The sequence below is a fragment of the Rhinoraja longicauda genome, chromosome 16, assembly GCF_053455715.1.
Source record: "Rhinoraja longicauda isolate Sanriku21f chromosome 16, sRhiLon1.1, whole genome shotgun sequence".
Taxonomy (NCBI): Eukaryota; Metazoa; Chordata; class Chondrichthyes; order Rajiformes; family Arhynchobatidae; genus Rhinoraja; species Rhinoraja longicauda.
In genome coordinates this window covers 38,435,887-38,448,072 of record NC_135968.1, presented here as the reverse complement: position 1 = coordinate 38,448,072, position 12,186 = coordinate 38,435,887, and the positions used below count along the sequence as shown (strand labels likewise).

General features: G+C 43.0%; 1 protein-coding gene across 4 annotated transcripts in view; it reads right to left on the bottom strand.

Moving 5' to 3' along the window:
• Nucleotides 1-12,186, bottom strand: part of tcerg1l (transcription elongation regulator 1 like) — a 563,581-nt gene that overhangs the window by 532,379 nt on the left and 19,016 nt on the right. For all 4 annotated transcript variants that reach the window (XM_078413654.1, XM_078413653.1, XM_078413652.1 and 1 more), the window contains exon 4: nt 11,837-12,026. In XM_078413654.1, coding sequence (XP_078269780.1) covers nt 11,837-12,026 — 190 coding nt within the window. The remainder of the gene's footprint in view (nt 1-11,836; nt 12,027-12,186) is intronic.

Here is a 12,186-nt window from a genome sequence, read left to right as displayed (position 1 = left end):
ATAAGTTCCTTGAGTTCCTTGAAAGTGAGGACACCTTAAAACAAAATGAAGTGCTGGGAATTTGGCCAAAGGGGTAATTCAGTGCAGAGAGAAAAGGACATGATGGTAATTCAGTGCAGAGAGAAAGGGTATGGGGAGAAGGCAGGAACTGAGCAGGGCATCCACATAAAATAATTGGCGCAAAATTATTCAGAGTGTTTGTTAGAATGCTCAATTTACCATTACCTTATTATATTTGTTCGTATTTTACTGATTGTAGATGATCAGCCATGATCACATTGAATGGCGATGCTGGCTCGAAGGGCTGAATGGCCTCCTCCTGTACCTATTGTCTATTGTCTATTGATCCCTGTGCTTCCAATGCTTGTTGTAGACTATAAATTTAAGGCAAGATTTAAAATGTTGTCCTTTGTGAAAGTGATTGCATTTGATTTACAATAGCTGTTATGAGAGACTCAGAAATGAAAAATAAACAAGCTAGAAGAGCATCTGGATTCATGACATACCTCATTAACAGGAGGAGAATCAACTAAGCTGGGCATGAACAACAGCATACAGAGCAAGAAGGAGTTCAAGTAGAACAGAGAATCAAAATCCACAGAAATAATGACCAAGTGATACTACGTATTTTCTATCTGTGAAAAAAGCCTAAAGTTTGGTACACGGATAGACAAAATGCTGACCATGGCATCGAGGGGTAGGAAAGTATCTGGAAGGAATAAGAGATCCTCAAACAAAATGTGGTACTGTTCAATAAGTAGGAGGACAATTAGCATTGTTTTTAAGCAGGATTAGAAGGCTTGAAAGGATAGTAGAAAAAGAAAAGGAAGATTAAGTCATTATGGTACATATTGGGATCAACAATAAAAAAAGAGTTGTTAAGAAATTCTGTTTGTATGGTATCAGATGCCAAATGCCAAATTTAACAGGACCATTAATTACTAAATCCATGTGAAAACTGGTGTGGGGTTTAGAGATTAAATTGTACTAGATCAAGTGGACCCGTTGGGCCCAAACCTCTCCTGCATTGGTGCAGCACCCTCTCCTCCCCCACCCATCCCCCATCCCCCCTCCCCTCTCCCCTCCCCAACTCCCTCCAATACATTTCTTCGATTGGTAGTATAACTTTAGAATTCTTTATTCAAGAGAACTCTGCCTGCTATTCTTGCAGTAAATATAAAGTGAATCTAATTAAGGGAATTGAAGGAAATAGAAGTTAGGTAGGAAAGTGGAATTCTGGCATAGAATTGCCAAGATTATTTAAAAGACAGAGTAAAGTCAAGTGACTATCTGGCCGTTTGCCTGCTTATTTTCCAATGGACTTTGGGAAGAATTTAGCTGAGCAACAGGGAAGAGAATTAGGCAAGTGTTCAAAGTGACAGAATGACACTCAAAGACACAGGGATTTTGAGCACAGCAATTCATCTTATTTATAAATTACTTAAAAGATAGATAGCCACATGATAGTTTGCTGATAACCCAAAGTAGCAGTTTAAGCAGAATATAGAAGGAAGCATTCAAATTACAAACAGGTACTGACAGATAAAGTAAGTGGATAAAACTGTGACTTCAATGTAGGCAAATATGAGGCTAACCACTTTGTAGCTGGAAAGGACAGTAAAGTATTAATTTTTAAATGCTACATAGCTAGAACCAGTGGGAATAAGCCAAAACCGTGGGTCATTAAACAGGGGCTGACATGAAAACAATCAATACACCTAATGTATTCTTGCCTTACTATCTCAAGGAATGGGTCACAAGTAGACAAAGGTTAAGTAAGAATTATAAAAACCCAAGGTTATTCAAAAGCTAGAATTTTATGAGGATTTCTGGTCTAAGAAAAGACAAATTGGCCTTGGAGAAAAGCAATGCAGATAAATCAAAATGATGCCTGGTGTACATGGGTTAAATTACAAGGAAAAATAGTACTAGTTGAGATTATATTCCCTAGAATTTAGAAATTTAAGGTGAGGTCTGATTGAGTCAATACAAAAGGACAGTGAAAATTGTTTACTCGGTTAGCAATTTTTGGACATTACATTGTCAAAGAATTAGAGCAAGGTTATTCACGTATAATTTGGAAATACTTCTATCTACAGTTACTAGGTCAACCAAAAGTTCTGAATCTGTGATTAACTGATTCTGATGACAGAAGATATGTGCAAAAAACGGAATTGTATGAAATCCAATTAGCCTCTAATCCATGGTTACATTGAGTTGCACAATAAGTATGAGGGGTGCAAATGTTCCAAATTCACATCTGACCTTTGTATCTTTTCTTCTCCAACTGTTCTTGTGCCTGGACCAACCGGGTGCAAGTTCAGCTGATCGATTCCCGTGTGTTTGTGAAGAGAACTATCAATTTCACACTCAACCGTAGGAGGAGAAATCCAACAAAAGAAAACAATTAGGGAAATTATCAGCATAGAGCTGTCAGCACGTTTTGGAGTCCAGTGTTCCCAAAGGAATCATGAACTTGCCAGCCCTAATGTTGAACAGCTATTCCCAACAAGGTTTGACCAATTTTTCAATGAGTTGCTGGATATGTTGAGTAGAGAAGTTGGGAGGTCATGTTGCAGTTTTCTAAGATGTTGGTGAAGCCGCATTTAAAGTATTGTGTTCAGTTCTGGGCACCATGTTTGAGGAAAGATGTTGTTAAGTCGGAAAGGGTGCAGAGAAGATTTACCAGGATGCCGCCAGGACTCGAAGGTCTGAGCTACAGGGAGAGGTCCAGGCAGGCCGGGACTCTATTCCCTGGAGTGCAGGAGGATGAGGGTGATCTTATAGAGGTGCACAAAATCATGAGGGGAATAGATTGGGTAGACACACAGAGTCTCTTGCCCAGAGAAGGGGAGTCCAGAGGGCATAGATTTATGGTGAAGGGTGAAAGATTTTAATCGGAATCTGAGGGTATCTTTTTCACACAAGGGGTGGTGGGTGTATGGAACGAGCTGCCAGAGGAGGTAGTTGAGACAGGGATGATCACAATGCTTAAGAAGCAAATAGACAGGTACATGGATAGGTCAGGTTTAGAGGGATATGTGATAAATGCAGGCGTGGGACTAGCGTAGAAGGGACATGTTGGCCGGTGTGGGCAAGTTGGGCTGAAGGGCTCTATGACTCTAAGCCTGAAATATTACAGTGGCAAAGTTGCCAAAGCTCTTATTTTCCTTTTCTTGCACTTACTACAAAACTTCTTGACCAGAGCAACATTGGTCAAGTCAAGTCAAGTCAAGTCAAGTTTATTTGTCACATACACATACAAGATGTGCAGTGAAATGAAAGGTCACCTACAGTCCAGCAATAGAGCAATAAAAATAAACAATTTCGCACACATTCACAACCAACACAAAACAAAAAAAAGTAACATCCATCACAGTCAGTCTCCTCCAGTCACCTCCTCACTGTGATGGAAGGCCAGAATGTCTTTTCTCTTCCCCTGCCGTCTTCTCCCGCGGTCAAGCTGTTGAAGTTGCCACGTTCCAGGCCGCGCCGGACAGTGAAAGGTCCGCGGCGGGCCGACCCAAGCCCCGCGATCTGGTGCGGGCGAAGACGCCGCACGTTGGGGCGGTCGTGGCTCCCGACATTGAAGCCCCCGCCGGGCAGGTAGCTTTCTTTCTCTGTACCAGAATTGGTCAGTTACAGAGCAAAGTTAGCCATCTGCAACATTAACCCCTTTCTTCTCTCTCCCTCTCCCCCCTTTATATTCTTCTGACGTTAAACCCTGAGAGAACCATTTAGCCTGAACTTGAGAATAGTGATAAAATAGTTAACATGCCAATTGTTTATTTGGTGGATTCTAACCACAGCAAACATTTGAAAATTGAGTCATCATTGCTTTGAAAGAATTGCTGACCCCCTTTAAGGAAAATTAATAACCATCCAGGTGCTGACGCATGCAAAGTGAATCAGTGCTACTGAAGACATCTCTCCCTGGCAGCTCTGGAAGGTGTCTACAAAACGTAAAAATGATGTCCCGATGGCAGACACTTTAAAACACACACAATTCACGATGATCTACTTCTTTTTGCTTGTGCATTTACGAAACAAAGGTTACAAGTCCCAATCTTATGATCCAGTCTCTGATGGAAAGTAATTTATGGGCAACAAACTTATTGGCAATTCATGACTCGCACAGAACTTGACAGATAAGCAAGGTTGACTTCAACGGGAAATGAACACAAACACTTCAAGTGAGCGCAAAACCTATTTTGTTGTAATTTGCACGTGAAAAACAACTACAAAAAGGTCCAATTGTTCATTTTAAATCTGAGATGGACATAATTTCATACTGACAAAATATTCAGGTATACGAGGAATATAAATTACAAGGAGAATGCAGATGTTGTTTTACAAAAAACATACCACGTGCTGGAGTAACTCAGCAGGTCAAGAAGGGTCTTGATCCGAAACATCGCCCATTCCTTCTATCCTGTGCCGCTGAGTTACTCCAGCATTTTGTGTCTATCTTCGGTTTAAACCAGCATCTGCAGTTTCATCCTACACAGGTCGGGTAGTTTATCTCTGAAGGACATGAATACGTAACATTTCAGGTCAGGACCCTTCTTCAACCTGATTGTAATGAGGTAGAGAACGCTGGAAAAGAGGTAGGGGTATCTACCTATTATTTGCCATGCTTTGATAGGTAAATGTGGATACTCGTGAGAGGGATATTGTTTGGCAGCTAGGCAGACCAAGGCTAGGCTTTGTGATAAATTACGTGGAATTACATTAGCAATCAGTCTATAAATCAATCGAATCGCAGAGTAAAGTAAATAATAGTCAAAAGGCAATAACATCTCTGTGCACCCCTCTTTTGCTGCTGTTAGTATTGCAAAGATTTTTTACATTTGATAATCTATTTTTGCCTGCAGTTATTGCTTACCTACAGTCATATGAATAAGGAGTTTGAATGCTAAAATCAATTCTGCCACTGACTTAAACCCCTGTCCCACTTAGGCAATTTTTTCGGCAACTACAGGTGACTAGGCTGTTGCCACACGGTCGCCGGGGTGTCACGTATACGGTCGTGAGTCGTCTCCAAAGAGTCGTAGCGTTTTTCTGGTCGGCGCTGGATTTTGAAATGTTGAAAAATTTTCAGCGACTGTTGGTTTGACGCCAATGAGCGTAGCTTGACGTCTCCTGACGGGGGCGCTGTCATAGGTTGTCGCCAGGTGACGTAGGTTGTTGCCGGTGCTGACTTTGGTGAATTCCATTGGCGACTACCTACGTCAACCGGCGACAGGTCAAAACCGGAGGCCAAAATGATGTGAATTGTCCTCAGTTGTCGCCGACACGGTCGTAGCTTGTCGTAGGTTGTCGCACGTAGGTTGTCGTAGGTTGACGCCTGTGTGGTCGTAGGTTGTCGTAGGTGCAGTCGTAGGTGGACGTCCTAAGTCGCGACGACTGGGTCGCTGGTTGTCGGTAGCTTGCCGTAGCTTGACGTCGACTAGGTTGTAGCTTGTCGTAGACATTGTCGTAGGGGGGGTCCAGTCGCCGATTTTTCGGCGAACTGCTACGAATATGACAGTCGTCGGCAGTCACCTAAAAAAACGCCTAAGTGGGACAAGCCTCGTACTTTTACCTTCATCTGCAAAGATAAATCAAGCTTGTTTATGTTCAGGTAATGGTCCTTCACAGACAAAGAACTCTTCCAAGCCCCATCTAATCTGAACATTTTAATCTGGAAAAAAAAAAGACCGGATGCAAAAATTTAAGTCATAGACAGAAAGAATATATATATTCTCTGTGCGTCAGGGTTTATAAAAATAGGCAGGAATCACAAATGGCAGCTTCGAATTCCTGTTGTAAACAGACTAAAAACCGATAAATCACCAGGATACTTCAGAGTAAAAATAAGCAGCTATAATTCAGAGATTCCTTGGGAGTCATAAACACTAAAACAAAAGTTCTGATGGACTGGAAGGGTAATTACCCACAAAGGGTAATTACAGATTCATCAGCCTGACCTCTGTAATCTGAAAAGGAACATGATCAATAATCAAACTGAAAGAGTAGTTTCATAAAGATAACCTCATAAATAACAGCCAATATAGCTATTAATGGGGAGGAAATGTTCTGTGGCCATCTTCAGACTATTTCTTGAATAAAAGGACATGACATTCTAAGTTAAAAGCATTCAGCTGGATATCAAGAGGCTTCAGACCTTGATGCGAGCAAACTGTTGCACAAATTGTAAGTAGCAATTTTATGGGCGCAAAATATACATAGATAAATTATTACGAAGAGAATACAGAAGAAAATTGTCAGACGAGGAGAAAATTAAAATATTTTAAAAATGTGATATGATCTATTGCTTTTAATATGCCTAAGCGGTCCAGAAAGTAGCCTTACCACTAAGTGAATCTAATGATGTGATTATCAGTGGTAAATAGACTTTCATTTAGAAACTAAAATGTGTTCATCGCTGACAGGAAGATTTATTTCCCTCCCATTTTGAGTGGATGTGGCCTCTACAGGGATGTCCAGCCTTTCCTGCCATCCCTAAATTACTTTGAGGGTGAACAGTGAACCTCTGCAGTCCTTCCACAGTAACGTTGTGTCTGGAGGTCCAGGGATCAACGCAACAACAATGAGAAGTGGTGATTTATTTCCAAATCAGGATGATTTGTGATTTGGTGTGGAATCCGTAAATGGTGTTGTTTGCATGTGGCATGCTCTCTCTTGTCCTTGTTAGATGTAGACTTCACAAATTCAGGAAGGTTTGACATGTTGTTGCAATGCATTTTACATGTGCAGCCTTAGGCAATCTGTTGTGGGGTGAGTGAACATTACAGGTGGCGGTATCACGAAATGCTGAAGCAACTCAGCGGGTCAGGCGGTATCTCAGGACAGAAGGAATGGGCAACGTTTCGGGTCAAGTGCCTTCTTCAGGTGGTGAACTGGGTGCTACTCATTCTGGCCACTTTCTCCTAAACGGTACCAATACAAAGATAGGTGCCAAAAAAAGCTAAGAGGACACCAAAACCTAGAAATTAAAATTCTCTGATATATAGAGTATGTTAAAAGAAGGTTGTGTTTTAATGTCACCCAGGAAATTTATTGCTAAATTGGAGTGATTTTCTTCAACTTAAAGTGTTAGAAACTGTTCTACATGTTACAGATGGAAGTAGCGGTCAAGCGCACAGCTCCCATCTCCTTTATATACTGACTGTTGGGAAAAAGATCACTGTTGCTAAAGCATTCTCCATAGGAAAAGCAGGGATGGGAGGAGATTGCAACTGGGATAGACCAGACACCAAGGCACAGGGAAAGGGATAAGTGCTGGTGTGTTAGCTAATGGGACATCCCAATCTGTGTGGTGATCTGATCAAGCTTGTGTCATGATCAATCCTCCTGCCACAACAATGATCATGATTATAAACACAGGCAAGTGCTGCGACTTCTGTCTGGGCCACCGCTCAGCAAGAGGACAGAATGTAGTTTAGAGATACAGCATGGAAAGAGGCCCTTCAGCCCACCGAGTCCACACCAACCATCAATCCGTGCACATTAACATCACCCTACAATTTTACATTTAGGGACAATTTTACATTTACCAAGCCAGCTAACCTACAAACCTGTACGTCTTTGGAGTGCGGGTGGAAACCGAAGATCTCGGAGAGGCAGATAACATGTTCCCAATGTTGGGGGAGTCCAGAACAAGGGGCCGCAGTTTGAGAATAAGGGGTAGGCCATTTAGAACGGAGATGAGGAAGAACTTTTTCAGTCAGAGGGTGGTGAAGGTGTGGAATTCTCTGCCTCAGAAGGCAGTGGAGGCCAGTTCGTTGGATGCTTTCAAGAGAGAGCTGGATAGAGCTCTTAAGGATAGCGGAGTGAGGGGGTATGGGGAGAAGGCAGGAACGGGGTACTGATTGATAGTGATCAGCCATGATCGCATTGAATGGCGGTGCTGGCTCGAAGGGCTGAATGGCCTACTCCTGCACCTATTGTCTATTGTCTATTGTCTATTAAAACTCACGCAGGTCACAGGGAGAAGATACAAACTCCGTGCAGACAAGCACCCCATAGTCAGGATCGAACCCGGGTCTCTGGCTATGTAAGGCAGCTACTCTACCGCTGCACCACCGTGCCGTGTAAACCAATGTGGGGAGTCGGTGAATATAAAATTAGTCTTAACATGGACCCCTTAATTCGCACATGGTTCTTGGGTTTCTGCATGATGTAATCCACAAATGAACATAAAACAGTATATGTGTAGAAAGGAACTGCAGATGTTGGTATATACCGAAGACAGACACAAAGTGCTGCAGTCTGAAGAAGGGTCCCAGCCCGAAAGGTCACCCATTCATTTTCTCCCGTGATGCTGCCTGACCCACTTACTCCAGCACTTTGTGTCTATCTTTGGAACATAGAACAGTAATTTACAGCACGGAAACTAGCCCTGTGGTCCCCAATGTCCATGTTGAACACAATGCCAAGTTAAACCCATCTCCTCTGCATGAATGTGATTCATGCCCCTCTATTCATTTCCTGCACATCCATGTGCCTAATTAAAAGCCTCCAAAATACCCCTTTCTCAGGGCCGTTTTTACAGCATTATGGGCCCCCGGGCAAAGAAGTGTACTGGGGCCCCTACCGTTACTCTCCCCCACCCCCCTTTCCCTACCAGCCCCCCCGTCGTGCCGGCGAAAAGCACTTACCGAAAAGCACTTAGCGATGGACTTAGGGTGCTACATTGTTGCGAAAAGCACTTTCAGATCGCTGTGAGAAGTACTTAGGGACCGAAAATGTTGCAAAAAAAGCACTTATTGAACCTACATTTTTAAAGTAGTATTTATTTATTGCAAGTCACTTAATATACACAGATCAGCATGGGGCCCCTATGCTCGTGGGCCCCCGGGCAAGTGCCCATCAGGCCCATGCGTTAAGACGGCCCTGCCCTTTCTTCCCTGCCTCCGTCACCAACCTTGGCAGTGCATTCCATAAACCCGCTCTCTCTGCATACAAAGCTTGCCCTTCACATATCCTTTACACTTCGCTGGCTCACCTTAAAATGACGCCCTCTAATTACAGTTGTGACATTTCTACCTTGAGCGAAATGTTCTGACAGTCTACCCTATCTCTGCCTCTCACCAATTGTACATACTTCTATCAGGTCTTCCCTCAACCACAACAGAAAATAATCCAAGTTTGTTCAACCTCTCCTTTACAGCTAAACAACCTTAGTCTGCCCAACCTCTCCTCACAACTCCTTTGATGAAAAATAAAGCACATAGGCTCCCATTCTTTGATCCAGCCTACAGATAAGTCAGAAGTGAGCATCACATGTATTAATGAGATCATGTTCACAACATCCAACAGGCAAGTTACACCAGCAAAAGGATGAATTGCAACAGGAAATGCAAGGTTCAATGGATGGGGCCTCGACCCGAAGTAGGAATCAACACTGCATCATCTGCAAAAGGCCTTTTTCAAAAATGCTTAATTTCCAATTCAATTTACAGACTATCTATATATGGGCGGCACGGTAGCGCAGCGGTAGAGTTGCTGCTTTACAGCGAATGCAGCGCCGGAGACTCAGGTTCGATCCTGACTACGGGTGCTGCACTGTAAGGAGTTTGTACGTTCTCCCCGTGACCTGCGTGGGTTTTCTCCGTGATCTTCGGTTTCCTCCCACACTCCAAAGACGTACAGGTATGTAGGTTAATTGGCTGGGTTAATGTAAAAATTGTCCCTAGTGGGTGTAGGATAGTGTTAATGTACGGGGATCGCTGGGCGGCACGGACTTGGAGGGCCGAAAAGGCCTGTTTCCGGCTGTATATATATGATGATATATGATGATGATGATGACTAAAACTCTCGTTTGTTATCTTGTTTGTGACTGAACTTCAGCCAAAACGGGTCATGATAGCGCCACAATTTTAGGCCCACCTTACTCACCGTCGTCACTTTAATGGTAAAAATTGTAGTTTTATTGAAATTGGTCTTATATTTTTAGTTATTCACATTTTTAAGTTTAAATCTATCCTAGGGAGGGAGGGAGGGAGGGGGGAAGATAAGGGGGGAAGGAGGGAAGGAGGGAAGGAGGGAGGGAGGGAGGGAGGGAGGGAGGGAGGGAGGGAGGGAGGGAGGGAGGGAGGGAGGGAGGGAGGGAGGGAGGGAGGGAGGGAGGGAGGGAGGGAGGGAGGGGAGGGAGGGAAGGGAGAGGGAAGGGGAGGGGGGAGGGAGGGGGAGGGAGGGGGAGGGAGGGGGAGGGGGAGGGAGGGGGAGGGAGGGGGAGGGAGGGGGAAGGAGGGGGAGAGAGGGAGGGAGAAGGGAGGGGGAGTGGGGGGAGAGGGGAGGGGGGAATGGGGGAGGAGAGGGTGCTGCACCAATGCAGGAGAGGTTTGGGCCCAACGGGTCCACTTGGTCTAGTAACAACTAGAAATGGATTGGTAAAACATTGGCAGAAACGGTATATGTGGAAATGTGAATTTTAACCATTGGTTGAAAGAATAGGGAATCAGAATATTGCTTAAATCGAGAGGGGGCTTCAGAATGCTGCCGTGCCAAGCAGTCCCCATAAATGAAGCACAGAAGGTTCACGTGAGCATAAGAAATGGGAAAGGCACATGGAATCTTAGCCTTTAAAAGATTCAGTAGGCTGATTCCTGGAATTAAGGGATCTTCCCATGAGAATAGATTGAGGAGGTTGGGTCCATGAGAAAGAGAGTGAAGAGGATTTTTTGTCTTCAGAAGGTCAAGAATTATAGAGATTCTCTATGCCAGGGGACCATGGAGGCCGAGTGATTAAACATATTCAAGACAGAGATGAACAAACCTTTGTACTGCGGGGGAGTTATGGGAAACAGGCAGGCCATTGGAATTCCACGATAAGATCGGGTAAGATCCGATCTTAGCAACTAGAAGAGAAGGATTGAGAAGCCACACAGCCTGGCCGTCCTCTGAGTTCTTGTGTTATATTTTTATGTCAACCTCAGTATTGTTGGAGTGGATGCTGCTCAGCCAGAGAAATGAATTGCATGCAAAGGAGAAATCAATATGTGTTTTGGATGCTCCTTCACCCCCCATGCTTTATATATAGATAATAAGAGAGAGATGGATTACACAGGAAAAAAAAAAGATTTGTTCAAATCCCCAGGTTTGACACTAATCATGGCTACAGTCACCAAAATACAAGTAGACTTTCAGGTTTTCAGGACTGTTGTGAGATTGATGCTCAAGGGGCAAATTTCATATGGAATCGCCTGATGTTGGGACTGTTAGCTTTCAAAATGAGTATAAGAAACATACAAGAGGAGATATTTGGTGGAATTGATGAATGAAGCAAACCAAAAATGATACTCATGGTTGGAGCTAAACATGTCAGGTTCACTGTTATACTTCAGGAGAGGAAATCTTCCATCTTTACCCAGTATGACCTTATTGTGAATCAAGATACACTCCCATGTATTTGACTCTTAAACACCCTCCAAAATAGATTTACAAGCCACTCTGTTCAAGAGCAATTTAAAATGAGCTTAAATTTGACTGGTGGTGCCAACAACACCCAGATACCGAAAGGTGAATAAAGAGTTCAACAGCACATTAGTTCAAGTTATAAAGGACAAATGGAGGCCAGATGCCATGGAAAATTCTTCTGCACATTTGGTGATGGAACATAATAGTGCTGTTCAGCAAGGACAATTCAAATTATGCTATTACACTTCCAATTCAAAAAATGAAGGTAGAAAATGCATGGTAACATTGCAGAATTTATGCTCTTGAATTCCACGTTAAAAGGTCCATCTTGTATCGAAAAATAAAGAGGAATAAAATGGCATGAAAATTGTCAATTGGCTTTTCATTTGGTTATAATAATTAAGCATCTTACCAGTGATGGATTGAGGTGTCACCAAGAGAATGGGTCTGGAGCCTGGCGATGATGTAGGTTTGGTTACTGCCGAGAGTGCCACAGCTACTTGATTTGTTTTTAAAATGGGCTTTTTATATCCATGGAAAAATTTCATATCCTCTGGCTTTCCCCAGTTCGATTCCACAGCGATCGCATTATTTAAATAAACCTGTGTGCGACATAAGAGACATTTTAACAATAATCACTGGAATTATTGTCAGTCATAATGTTAATTATTCCTTAAAATAAAAAAGTTAAAGCAAGTTCAAAGATATAAACATAGAATACATTAATGTTTTATTGAAAGTTTTATACAAAATCTTAAAACA